This window comes from Salmo trutta, chromosome 6, assembly GCF_901001165.1.
Source record: "Salmo trutta chromosome 6, fSalTru1.1, whole genome shotgun sequence".
NCBI lineage: Eukaryota > Metazoa > Chordata > Actinopteri > Salmoniformes > Salmonidae > Salmo > Salmo trutta.
In genome coordinates this window covers 28,602,138-28,615,951 of record NC_042962.1, presented here as the reverse complement: position 1 = coordinate 28,615,951, position 13,814 = coordinate 28,602,138, and the positions used below count along the sequence as shown (strand labels likewise).

Here is a 13,814-nt window from a genome sequence, read left to right as displayed (position 1 = left end):
CTAAAGTGGGACTTTGTCTTCGTGTTTCCTGGCAGTTTACATCGTTTTGTTCACACGCTAGGTTTTTTTTTTTTTAAATGTTAGTTAGAGCTTGCTCAACTCCTAGCGAAGAGACACGTCGGAGAATATCATCTCTCACAGACAGACATGTGAGTCCCACCGTTAACGGTCAAGGCCCTCCCATTAAAGAGGCAGCTGAACATTTGTCTCGCCTAAGTGGCTCAAATATTTAAGGTTAAATTATAATTGATTGAGCATGGAACACTCTTAACCTTTTTATTCATCAACTTTTTTTAACTCCTACATTTTTCTATTTAGGAGCACATGTGCTCATTGTAAAACATGTCAGTGTAGAGCCCTGGACAGGTACTCTGTACAATTGCACTACTAGATTTAAAAATGTTTAATAATTGTCTGCGAAAATGTTGTTCAGGGAATTGTGTGTGGAAAAGTTACCGAATTGTGACCAAACCTAAATTGGCATTTTAGACAATGTTTTATCAAGCACTTGAAGTGCAGGTACTGTTTTACTCTACTAGTAGAGAATACAAATATCTATGTCTGGGTTTTGTTCATGGGTGTGAAATGTACAAAATCCACATGTATCAAACCCAACCTTCTATGCAAGCGCATAGCTACTGAAATGTAATTTAAAATGTTATTGTGTAATGATAAATTTATGACACATTGCATTTCATTTTTATATAGAATTTTGGCAGCTATATGCTTCCATAACACTCTAAGTAGGGTCGCTTAATTATTCAGATTAGTTAGAATTGAAACATGAATTACTAATCTGATGTAGAAATGCAACATGGCCCATGTTGACAGCATTGCAATAGGCTTAACACTGTGAGTACAAGAATGTCTCATCATATCATTATCATCATCATATTATCATTTTTATATTATTATTATTATATACTGTAGGTCTTTTATTCTTATAATTTCTTCCTATTCTGACAATCAATACTAGCTAGTGTTAGCTACATGCACTAACTAACATCCAGTGTTGAGTATAAAACGAATTTCTTTCAATGTTGATAATGTATACAAACCATTTTACAAACATCTCCATACTGATGATACCCATTGATGTTACATAATATTCTGTTAGCTACACTTACGTGAATGCACACGTGCTGTAAGGGTTCTGAGTCAAGCAAAGTATCAGCACAGAAATATCTTAAAAGTTCTGTTTCGAGTTACCGCTGGTTGATTGATTTATTAGAGGGAGATGAGGTAGGCGTCATCTCTAGTCAGCGCAACTAGTCGTCTTTTGTTTCCCTTTATAATTGATGCTGTTTTGTTTATTTTGTCTATTGCTGTAGTAGACAATTATATTTTTCCTAAAGTATCCAAATAAAGTGTATATTTTGATGAAATTTCTGCGAACCTGTGACCTCCAGTGTTTTTGTCAAGTCCTTACTATCTGAAGGCAAATTATCAATTTATCTTTCCTCAATTCCTTGTACGCTCTCATCTCCTGCTCAAAACCCATTGGAAAAGAAGCTCAGAGGGGAGGGACCATGGACCTTCTCCTCCAATATGGTTAAGAAGGTAAGGAGATTTGAGGAATCACAGAAAGACAAATTGAGACCGACACTTGCTGATGATGGCTGATTGAGTGTTGTTTTAAGATCGCTATATCCTGGTCAGTGTGTGGACTACCAAATTCAGAGCCTGGTTTTGATTCAACATTTTACTAAGGATCTTTTACCATGTATAGGTTGTCCCTTTTTAAGTGGAGTCCTTGGTGTATCAGTCAATCGGGTGTGTGTCAGTGATTGAGATGTTATTGAAGTCAATAATGATTCATTAGATACTGCCAAAATGGGCAGGGGGCGTTAGGGGGGGTGTATGTTGAGAGCGCTGCAGCCGGCAGAAGCACGTGCGCACCACGTGACAGCTTTTTGTTACCAGTTGTAGGTAGGCTATTTCCAACCTTTTTCCTTAGAACATATTAACGCGCTAGAACTGATGCGCATCAATAAATTAACTGTGGCAAAGCACAGGAAAATGACTTTAGGCGCTGTCGGGCGCGTTAGATGGATACATTCGCCATATCAAGCCAAGGGATTTCACGCATGCTCAGTCCTTGGGTCTCGATCATTGCGCGAGAGGACATTTGCGTGCTTCTGTTATGGGGAAAAGTCCACAAAGAAACTCATTAAATGTGGAGAATGACACATTTGCATATGTTGCATTTGCAATTTCTTACTTGTGTATTGTTTATGTCCAATGGCTGATGAGCACTGATCATGTTTAATCTATGCTTTCTCTTCATATGACAAGGATTGCAAAGGATTTGCCGGTAGATTGTCAATGTGATTCATGATGATGACTGCTTGTCTAGCTAACTAAGATTTTGAAAGTATGATATTGACAAGATCAGTCCAATCAAAGCCACGGTAGATATAGCATGATTTGACATCATTTTATCTGTGGCCAATGACCTTGAGCCTTCTTGGACGGGCGCTTCTAATGTAAATCTATGGCAGCACCCAGAGTGTCGAACTGCCTAGCTCTCCCTGAAGATTCTGCGATGACGTAGTATCCCCATGAGAGATAGAAGACTGAGACAATTACGGCGCAACTGGAGTAAATTACCAACGCCTACACTCGCTGCCCCTCCGCCACAGAAAGCACTGAGCTAGACTGAAACACCTGCATTTTGGAGCTGCCTTACTCAAGAGACCATGTTTGTATGCGACTTTATTTTTAATTTTTTTACATTGCAAACTGTAACACGAATGAATGTCAAAATAACATGCAAAATAGGCTAATTATAATTTATATATACAGTTGAAGTCGGAAATTTACATACACTTCATGAAAAATGGGACCGACACTTTACATGTTGCGTTTATATTTTTATTCAGTATATTATCCTTACTTTTTGACGACATAGGTCTACTAAAATACTTCAAATGGTAAGTTGCATCTCTCTCTCTCTCTCTCTCTCTCTCTCTCTCTCTCTCTCTCTATGCACTTTTTATTGAGTTACACAAATCCACAAGTAGTCAGTAGAAACCATATTTATTTAAGCAAGTCAGCCATATCAGCTATGGTTTTTCAAAAGGCAGTAAATGAGGCTGAATAAACTTTTTCGCTGCCAGATGAGGCTCCGATGAGGTGTAGCAGTGGTAAGGATTCACTCCATGGTGCTGAAATGAAAGCTTTTAAAAAAATAGATTTTTAATTTAACCTTTATTTAACTAGGCAAGTCAGTGAAGAACAACTTCTTATTTATAACGACAGCCTACCCTGGCCAAACCCGGACGACGGTGGGCCAATTGTGCGCCGCCCTATGGGACTACGGTCGGATGTGATTCAGCATGGATTTGAACCAGGGACTGTAGTGACACCTCTTTGTGGGCACCGTTTGCCACTGTTATAGTGCAATTCATGTATTATTTAGTGTTGTGTTGTGTAGTGGCTTTGCTGGCATGCTTTAAAAAAATGGTTGAGTTTGCCCCACCAAGATTTACATGCTAAAATTGCCACTGCAAACATCCTGCCCCCTCCCCTGACAATCCCACCCACAGTGATTGATTGAAAGGCCAAACTATTAAATGGATAGTTCACCCAAATTACATAATGACACATTGGTTTCCTTACCCTAAGTGTCCACAGCAGCAGAACCAATAAAATACATAATTTGAAGAAGAAAAATAATTGTGGTAATTCATATATTGCAGTAAAACTCTGAATATGACTTGAATCTCAAGAGAAGAAAGGTTTGAAAACTGTCCTGAACATATAGGCCTAGACAATATCCAAAACAACTAACAATTACTTTTTATTGTAAAGTCATATCTTTCTAATCAATTCCAAAACTAAATTCACCAATCTGGGAAGTAAAATCGTTAAAGTATTCAATAATTTATCTGTGTATTTTGGATGGAATCAAGGCATTAGAATGTACCAGAAGCCACCAAAATAGCTTGTTTTGCAAAAAAAAAATTCGGGGGGCAATCACCCCCATGCCCACCCAGCCTGGACTCACTGGCTTGCTACTTTTTCTACTCCATGTACTTAAGGAAAACACTGTCGCCAGCGAAAACACAACGAAAGCCTGATCACCAGCAAAAACACAATGAAGGCTGGCCTACCAATGAAAACAATGAAGGCTGTTCACCAGTGAAAACACAATGAAGTCTGGTCTGGTCAGACCAGCTTGACCAGCATCTGACCAGCATGGACCAGCATAGACCAGTTTGCAATTTATGCTGGTCTATACTGGGTTTTTTTCAGCATGGAAGACTATCATGTGTACTCAATTGCATCCTATTCTAAATGGACCTGTACTCTTTGAGTAGGTTGGACCACTAGATGGCAATAAGACATCATGTTTGTACTTATAAAATCCAGCATTCAGTGTACAAAACCTAAAAAAATTATGCTATGGTATTAATATTAGATGGGTGGTTGCCAGGGTGTTACCAGATTATTATGCTCATGGCATGTTTAATATACTATAACAATACTATAATATATGTATAATTAAGCAATAAGGCCTGAGGAGGTGTGGTATAGGGCCAATATACCACGGCTAATGGCTGTTCTTACGCACGACGCAATGCGGAGTGCCTGGATACAGCCCTTAGCCGTGGTATATTGGCCCTATACCACAAACCCCCGAGATGTCTTATTGATATTATAAACAGGTTACCAACAAAATTACAGTCATAAAAATATGTTTTGTCATACCTGTGGTATACGGTCTGATATACCACGGCTGTCAGCCAATCAGCATTCAGAGCTCGAACCACCCAGTTTATAATAAATTATAGTACGTTGTTGGACTGCCCTCTGACACCACTACAAACCACTGACAGTATAGAGGAATCTTCTTGGCAGTCGGCAGTGCACCTCCATTCCCTACATGCCCTCTACACCCCTGTCCTCACCTCAAGTGGCCCACCTGAGGTGGGGTATAGAGTAATGTACACAATGTTGTTGGTGCTTCAGACGGAGTCCCTGGAGCTTTCTTCTGCATGTCTCTCTCCCTTTTTGCAGTGTTACTCCAGTTTAGTGCATTTTCCCAGCGGTAGTGTTTGGTGAAGCAGGCTCTGGTGACAGTCCGGATATATGATGAGTATTCCTTAAAGGGGGCTTTTTCTGGATTGGTGACTTTTTCTTTGCAATGGCTATTCTTTTCTGTTTTCTACAGGGATGGTTTAAAATGCTTCCGTCTTGCTGTTATTTATTTACCACATCACGGTTTATCAGGAAGAATGGGATGACAATTGTGTGTGCACCCACATGTTGGTGTGTGTGTGTGTGGTCCACTCTCTGACCCCCCCCCCCCCCCCCCCCCCCCCATGCACAGAAAGCTCCTGGTCCTGGCTTTGGATCCCCCCTAACACACTCCACTGGTCCATCGCTGTGGTGCTGATCCTAAAAACACACAAACGTTTACTTAAACATGTCTAGCAGCAGTGACTTCCCCAGCCAGTCAAAGAGCCCCTCAAATCTCAACATCTGCTCGATGAAACCTGCTTTCAATTTATCCCCAAACACACCTGTTTACACACGCACATGCACGCACACACACACACTTCTTGTTTACAAAGTCAGAATCACAGCCTCGGAGAGACGCATCCAGACAGACACTCATGCTGCTGCGCCGTGTGTAGCCTAGCTGTCAGATGCAGAGCTGCCGAGCTCATCTGAAACTTTAATTAAATCTGCCCGCATTGGAGATCCATTTTTTTTAATAACCGACAGGCTTCTGTTGTGTAAAGACTGTAGACAGTTCTGCTGTCTTCACATGTTCTTTAATGGGAAGCTAGTCATCAATTTGCATTTGTGTATCAGCTTCAAAAAGGCATTATCCCCCGGCTTCTGTCTAATTGCAATCAGCTGTATATGCACACAAAACTGAGCACAGCCACTAAACAGCCTCTCAAGAGACAGAAAACTTTAAATGGATTTTGGATTATACCAACTGAAGTTTTTGGTGTCATATTTAAATGAAACATATCTGTTAGGGGGTCTAGTGGCTTGGGGGTACAGAATACTAAGGTTTAATACAAGCATCCTGTGTCTGTCTCTCGCTTCACTCTGTGTGCGCTTTTCATTTATTTATCCACAACAGCAGGGATTACAAGATTCAACAGTGAATTTGGGTTGGATAGGACAGTTTTGCAGCTGCTAGAGGGTTTTTTTGGAACTCAATGATTTATACCACGCTTGGCATTTGAATGAGATACCACCACAATATTTCCTCTAAATCCTCATTGAAAACTTAATTTCAGGAGAGATTGTGGCCACTGCTTTGGCTGAATTGCTTTGAAAAACACGTTGATGTAGAGGCTTAACCCAGCAGACTACCCTATTTTACCCAGCCATAGTCATTTCACCTTTGCCTCTATGCCTCAAACATCCTTTCCTCTTTTTTTATTTTTTTTATTTTTACATCTTTTTATATCAAGCCGGGGAAAATACTGGCTACCCTAGCACTCCACTGAGGAAAACACTCTTCTTGTTGATTCTTCCTCAGAGATGGAGAGCTGTCAGCAGCACTCAGACATACACACACACACACAGTGGTGGAAAAAGTACCCAAATGTCATACTTGAGTAAAAGTAAAAGATACCTTAATAGAAAAAGACTCAAGGAGAAGTGAAGTGAAAGTCACCCAGTAAAATACTACTTGAGTAAAAGTCAAAGTATTTGATTTGAAATATACTTAAGTATCAAAAGTAAATGCAAATGCTAAAATGTACTTAAGTGTCAAAAGTAAAAGTATAAAGCATTTCAAATTACTTATATTAAGCAAACCAGATGGCACAATTGTCTTTATTTTTTTATGTATCGATAAGCAGGAGCACACTCCAACACTCAGACATCATTTACAAACGAAGCATTTTTGTTGAGTGAGTCCGCCAGATCAGAGGCAGAAGGAATGACCATGTGTTGTCTTGATAAGTGCGTAAATTGGACCATTTTCCTGTCCTGTTAAGTATTCAAAATTTAACGAGTACTTTTGGGTGTCAGGGAAAATGTACGGCGCAGAAAAAGTACATTATTTTCTTTAGGAATGAAGAAAAGTAAAAGTTGTCAAAAATAGAAATCGTAAAGTACAGATACCCCCTCAAAACGACTTAAGTAGTAATTTAAAGTATTTTTACTTAAGTACTTTACACCACTGCTCACACAGCAGGATGGACCAACAGCCTTCAAAGGAAACCACGAGGGACTCTGCTGGAGGGAAGAGAAACACAGAACTCACCGGGGGGAGGATAAGAGACTGACCGAGAGGGGCAGGACAGAATGGTCACCAGGGCTGTCTCTTTTGTGTTGCTACTTAGGTATTAATGATAAATTATACTTGTAGTGTACAATTCCCCAATGTCACAACAGTAACTACTAAGTCGGACATTTGAGGTGAACGGAAAAGTGGAAAACAAGATTTAAACAACATTCTTTATTTCAAATGTAATCAAAATGACAGTAGTTACAGAAATTACAGACAGCTAGGGTACTGTGTGATTTTTGAGTCTCTCGTTGTCATGTCCTAAAGAGTTTTGTAATGAGATCGGAAACAAAACATAGGGTCACAGCTTAGAAGAAATGTGAATCTTCCTCCGTCCTCCATTTTGAGTTCAGGCAATCACCGTGGAACAAGACTTGTACCTGTATGAGCTACATTGTTCGTTTTAAGTCATTCGTCTGTAGGAAAAGCAACAGCACTCTGCAGTATTCTAATCTCAACAACAGCACAACGCCTGCATTTAGACAGGCAGCCTAATTCTTATATTTTTTTCTCACTAATTGGTCTTTTGACAAAGATCTGATGTGAAAAGATCTGATGTGATTGGTCAAAAGACCAATTAGTGGAAAAAAGATCAGAATTGGTCTGCCTGTCTAAACGCAGCAAATGTTGCTTTTCTTATTCTAAAAAAAGCATGTTAAGAGAACGTTGGTTAAAAGAAATCAGGCCATTCAGTGATTACTGGAGTAACTTGAATAGGCTTTCTTCTCCCAAACACCTAGTTTGAAAGTGTTGCGCTCACTGTCTAACGCAGACTGAACACTTAGGCCTACTGAATGCCCCCCACTTCATCCTCCAAGTTTGTTTCCAAAACTCAAACCCCTCTATCAGATCCATCCTCAGTCCACTTCGTCTGCGTCCCAAATGGCAACCTATTCCCTTTATAGTACACTGCTTTTCACTAGAGCCCTATGGGCCCTGGTCCAAAGTAGCGCACTAAATAGGGAATATAATGCCATTTGGGACACAGATTTGAGTAGTTATAAAAACATTTACAGCTTTAGGTGCCAGCAGAACAAGCAGATGTTCCAGAGAGCTCAAACAACACAGCATTTCTCCACAAGGGAAGACTGAGCCAATCTCAAAGCAGTGCCTGCGTCCCAAATGGCACCCTATTCCCTGTATAGTGCACTTTGTAGGGAATAGGGTAGCATTTGGGACTACAGCATTTGGCTGTAGGCATGGAAAAGCTATGAGGGTAGTCACGTGTCCGGCCCATCGACTCTTTAACACTGTTTTGGAAAATAATCGTAATGTTCAGTAGAGGGTTGCTGCACTCAGTAACTCCACCTCTGTAGATGGACTTGTTATGAATGGGGTTGTGTTGAGTTCTTGAGCAGCTGATGAATCATTCATCCTATACGAGCATGTGCGCGCGCATGCGCGTGTGCGTGCGTACGTTGCATGCGTCGGTGTGCGTATGTCTGCGTGAGTGTGTGCCTATGTCTCTGCGTGTGTTTTGAGTTGTATGTAGGTCTGTGGCGGTGTGCTCAGCAATATGAAAATAGTGGTTTGATTCAACGTTAAAGGGCAAGATAGATTAGGACTTGGTGGGGAATGAAGTGAGAGATTGTGAAGATTGGACACAGAGTAGAGAGCAGGTCTCCATGGTAGAGAACATTGTAGTATGCTGACAAAATAAACTTTGGGATGGGTCTTTGGTCTCAGTGCAATTGGGGATTCATTAATCATCAATGATGTAACCCTAAATAATTCCCAATCATTATCACTAAACTTTTGAAAATAAAAAAATGCATAATGAAGTTGGATGAATGTTATATTGCACATTTGAAATATATATTTTTTGTATAATCTATTTATTTGTAATTCTAAATAGTACAGTGTGTATGTACTATTGTAACCCAAGGCATATTTCCCAGCTCAATCTACAATCCATGGTGAAATACATTTCATTGTATTTGTTCGGTCAGTCTTGGTACAGTATACAAATCATAAGTATGAAGAAACAAAAATCATAATTTTGTTTGATTTGATCAATGTATGAAAGCCTTGTCCGTTATATCGATCAGCAACAGCAGTTATGCAATGATTGATACATTAATTCACATAAAAAGAAAAGAAAATAGAGAAGAAAAGGCCACTCAAAAAGAAAAACAAAATAGTAATCTAATATATCATATGTATGCTTTTCATTAATAACCCGAATCTGCAAATGTTTTGAGAGTCAATCTACAAAGGTGTAGGTCTATGTATATACATTGCTATGCTAGGGTTAAATGGCATGTACTAGTCATCCATTCATATTGACTTGTAACAGTCTGGTGTTAGAGATCTCCAAAAATGTATTTTTGACTCTAACATTACGTTCGTTTAACGTTTCGGCAGATATCTCACTCCATATAATCCTCCAGACCTGTACAATTTCGATTCTTCTTCAGGTTGAAACAGCAGCAGGTCAAACTGTTATTGAAAACCACACTGTATACCACAATTCAAAACCCAGGCAAACTCAAGCCAGGTATGTTTTTTTTAAGTATCGCCGACACGTCTCATAACATCTTGTTAATGTACCTCAGGTCAACCAATGAGCATCAATTACACAGAACCAGCTCAAACTAACCCACCTTCAAGCAGGTGGATATCTAATCACACAAACACCTCACTCACTCACTCACTCACTCACTCACTCACTCACTCACTCACTCACTCACTCACTCACTCACTCACTCACTCACTCACTCACTCACTCACATATAGACCATGCGTACACACAACCACACACACTCACAAGCGCCTGTCTTGCAATTTTGCATTAGTATCACAAGTCAAATGAACTAAAGATAAATGTGCATGGAAAAACTTTTGTGCAAAAAATGTTTGAGCAGACTCCAGTCAAGGAAATAATGGCACGGCAGTACTGAAATCACTTAAAAAAAACAAAAAAACAACAACAACTTATGGTAATAAGGGAGCAATCAAATCAATGAGTGTGCCCATCGCCCCATCGTGGAAAACAGAGGTTTTCTCAGTAAGCAAAAACCACACAATCTTTGACAAAATTTAAAAAAAGAGATGCCAGAGCTGAACATTTCCAGACTTGCAGACTGCTACTCCTGGGTGGGATGAGTGGCAGTAGCAAGAGCATATCACACTATTGAACCACACTATGGAGTAAAAACTATGGTAAAGAAGCCTTATTATGGTAGTGGGAAGGAAGACAAAACCCCCTCACTGATTATGAATAAGAAAACCCAAGTAAAAAAAGCAACAGAAACAAAATGCGAAAAAAGTACATTTGCAAAATCACAAAAGGATGTAAAGTCTATATAACCTCACCGACATTTAAAGTCGAGATCTCTGTTCACATACTCTGTATTGTTTCTGAAAAATATATTGTATAATTCCACCTACTCCCACAATGCATCACACACCAGCACAGTGTAGTGCAGTTACTCTGTACAACCCACTCAATAGCCTCGTTTACACCTTGTGCTAACATGTGAGTTTCGTGATCTGATCAATATGATCCAATCACTATCTGATCAAGGTTTTTTCGCCTCTACACATAGTATTAAAATGTGTCTCTTATCCGTCCACTGTGCCCGCATTGTGACCAGATTAGCTCATGCCTCCCTGTATGCAAATTATTTGACAGATATTCTTTAAAATAATATGGATTTATTTGTTTTAAGACAGTTACTGATGCCCAAAGTCAATTTTGATACCTGTCAATGATTTTAAAGGCCGGTATTATGATGATTTAAATGGTTTGACCATCCAGATCTGTTTACACTTAATTGATATCAAGACACAATGCGTGCCTGACTACCTCCGGAGGTGGTCAGGAAGATCTGATCACAATCAGATCACAATGTGTCTTTTAATCATCTACACCTTAAAATGTTGGCACAATAAAAATATGGACAAGATCAGGACAAAGGACGCATGTTAGCACCAGGTATAAACGGGGCTACTTTCCCTCTGTCCCCAACAAGTCAGTTAGTCACTTCAACCAGCATGAGTGTGAGACTTTGAGGACTTGGACGAAGAGCTGACTTGAGATCAGTTTTCAAGGTTTTCCTACGGCACAGTCCCTCTGGCAGTGACCCTCCCTAAGCTCTCAGATCAGCTCTCTGTTGGACAAGCCAGGGTTGAAGGTGGTAGTCCACCATGGTAGTCCACCAAACACAAGGCCCACTCTTCAACAACCAGCAAGAGTGTGGGGTTTCAAATGAACAACTCCACAATTTTCTAATTTAAGTTTACAATCGTGACAGTGAGTGTTTTAATCAACAAAACAAGAGACCAGCGTCAATCAGTCGCCATTGGTGCGGCAGATTCGGGAAGGCCTGTTTCTGGGGCAATACTGGTGTGTCAGTCCCTGTGGAGCGGGCGCAAGGGGGGCAATACGGGAGGGGGAGAGCGGCACGGCGGGGGGTGTTTGTGTGTGTGTGTGGTGGGGGGGATGCCCTTTAGCACTGCTCAGACTCGATGAAGCCCTCTTTCTCCTGGCCCACGGGCTCCACCTCCGCATAGGCCGGGTGACCGGACCCTCGGCGGAACTTCATGGCCGGCCACCTGCTGGGACGTCTCTGGAGAAGGGGAAAGGGGTCACAGGTTAAGCCGGGAGTACAGTACAAGATTTTATCCCCAATTCCATTTTTTGAGATCTGAGACAAAATCCCCATGTTGTTGCCTACCCGGTGCGCGCAGCTGTCACCGACGCTTGTTTAATGTGAGCGGGTCAGAGACAGAATCTGAGGCTACCGATCATGTCTTTTAGCTGTCCCAGATATTTTCAAACATGTTTGATTTTATCGGCACAAAATCTGCAAAGCTCTTGTAGTGTGAGATGTGTAACAACAAGTTTTGAAAACAATGATCAGCAATAGCCAATGAGAGCTCGCCAGAGAAGAAGCCAGTGAGATGATGACGTTGTTTCGCATCACCCAGGATGTGTAGACTCTCGAGCAGGAGCGATGACTACCAGTATGCATTTGTACTTGCCTTTAACCAAAGCCAAAGTGTCAAATCGTTACAGCTCTGAAGTTCACAATTCATGTTATTCAATTCAAAATGTCGGCTAGAAATGTCAACTCTGTATGGCAAGCGTGAATGTCTGACTGAAAACTTATGAGGCTGCTTTGAGCCACAGCTTGTTCTAGCTACATTAACAATCTTATCACGTCATCATATCATTGCTTTTGCAAGACAGTGTGGTGGTACGGAGAATCCTCACGACCAAGTGAAGAATCTTGTATTGTGTGACACCCCACCAGATCGTTTAGTGTGCGCACCACTACGTTGGCAAGACAAAGAACTACACGAAAGACAGGCTCAGCGATGTAAACATATAAACATGTTAGAAGTCATGAGGGTCATTGAGGTCTCAGACTAGGGTCAAAGACCAAAGGTTAGCAATGCCACTGACCTGTGCTCAGGGTTAGGCCACTATGCTACATCCTGTGTCAGCTGAGCTGTCAGTAGCTAGCTTGCCCTTCTCATTTTAATTATGATAGATCGCGTTAGTAATAAGCAAAGTACATTGTATCGCAGACAGCGAGAAATAATATCTGAGGTATCTTAGGCATGTGCGATTGAAGCCGATGTATTTGTATGAGATTAATTGAAACTCGCCGTATAATATATACCATGTACTAAACCACTCGGGGAGTGATGAGAGCTCAGCGAGAGAAGCATTTGAATTCTCTCAGGGAAATTGTTCCATGTCGAGGGATTGGCTCATTGTGCGATATTAACCTTGAAGATTATGCGTTTGTCGTTTATTTTCTCTGGATGTTTAAACCTCAATCAGTCTCATTACATTTTCCAAACCGTACAAATGAAGCCGGAACCTTGTCGAAGCATTCGTAGGCATTTATCAACAAAGAACCAAGCCTGCGCCCTGTGAAAGCAATCATGCATTTTTATGAGTTGGAGATACGGATAAAGTGTAAAGCTATAAAGTGTACTATCCTTTACAATGTGTTTTTGGCGGGGTTGCATCCCAAATGGCACACTATTCTCCATAAAGTGCACTATTTTTGAAAAGAGCCCTATGGACCTTGGTCAAAGGTAGTGCAATTTGGGACACACATACGGGCATCTGGTTATAGCCTGACCTGGGAATTAAGTATCTGCTGGGGTAGATTAGGAAAGCACACATCATATTCAAACCTGACAGGCAGAGCGAGAGAGAGAGAGAGAGAGAGAGAGACTACCCTCAGGCTAGCATGCGTCTCTGCCTGCTGTTCTGAAGTACTTCAGGTCACATAACTGACCAACATATAGACAGTCCAGACCAAAGGGACTTCTAAATCTAGTGGATACTTTGGACTTTTGAGAAGTCAAAGCAATACCTGTCTTTGTTCATGAACTTGTTATTCTTTGGGGAGAGTGGATGGAGAGGCACTCTTCTTTCATATGTTTTATGCTTTATGGACACACAGATGAGAAGCCGTGGGAGATAGGTGAAGAGGAGATATAGTGAGAAGGGTGCTCCCTTCACAGGGATTGAACCCCGGTCTCCTGCAGGGAATCGCAAATGTGCATAGAGCTGCTAGTAGCCTCT

General features: G+C 40.9%; 1 protein-coding gene across 2 annotated transcripts in view; it reads right to left on the bottom strand.

Moving 5' to 3' along the window:
* Positions 1-7,420: 7,420 nt before the first annotated feature.
* Positions 7,421-13,814, bottom strand: part of plxdc2b (plexin domain containing 2b) — a 184,731-nt gene continuing 178,337 nt past the window's right edge. For both annotated transcript variants that reach the window (XM_029756080.1, XM_029756081.1), the window contains exon 14: positions 7,421-11,835. In XM_029756080.1, coding sequence (XP_029611940.1) covers positions 11,716-11,835 — 120 coding nt within the window. In that variant the 3' untranslated portion in view covers positions 7,421-11,715. The remainder of the gene's footprint in view (positions 11,836-13,814) is intronic.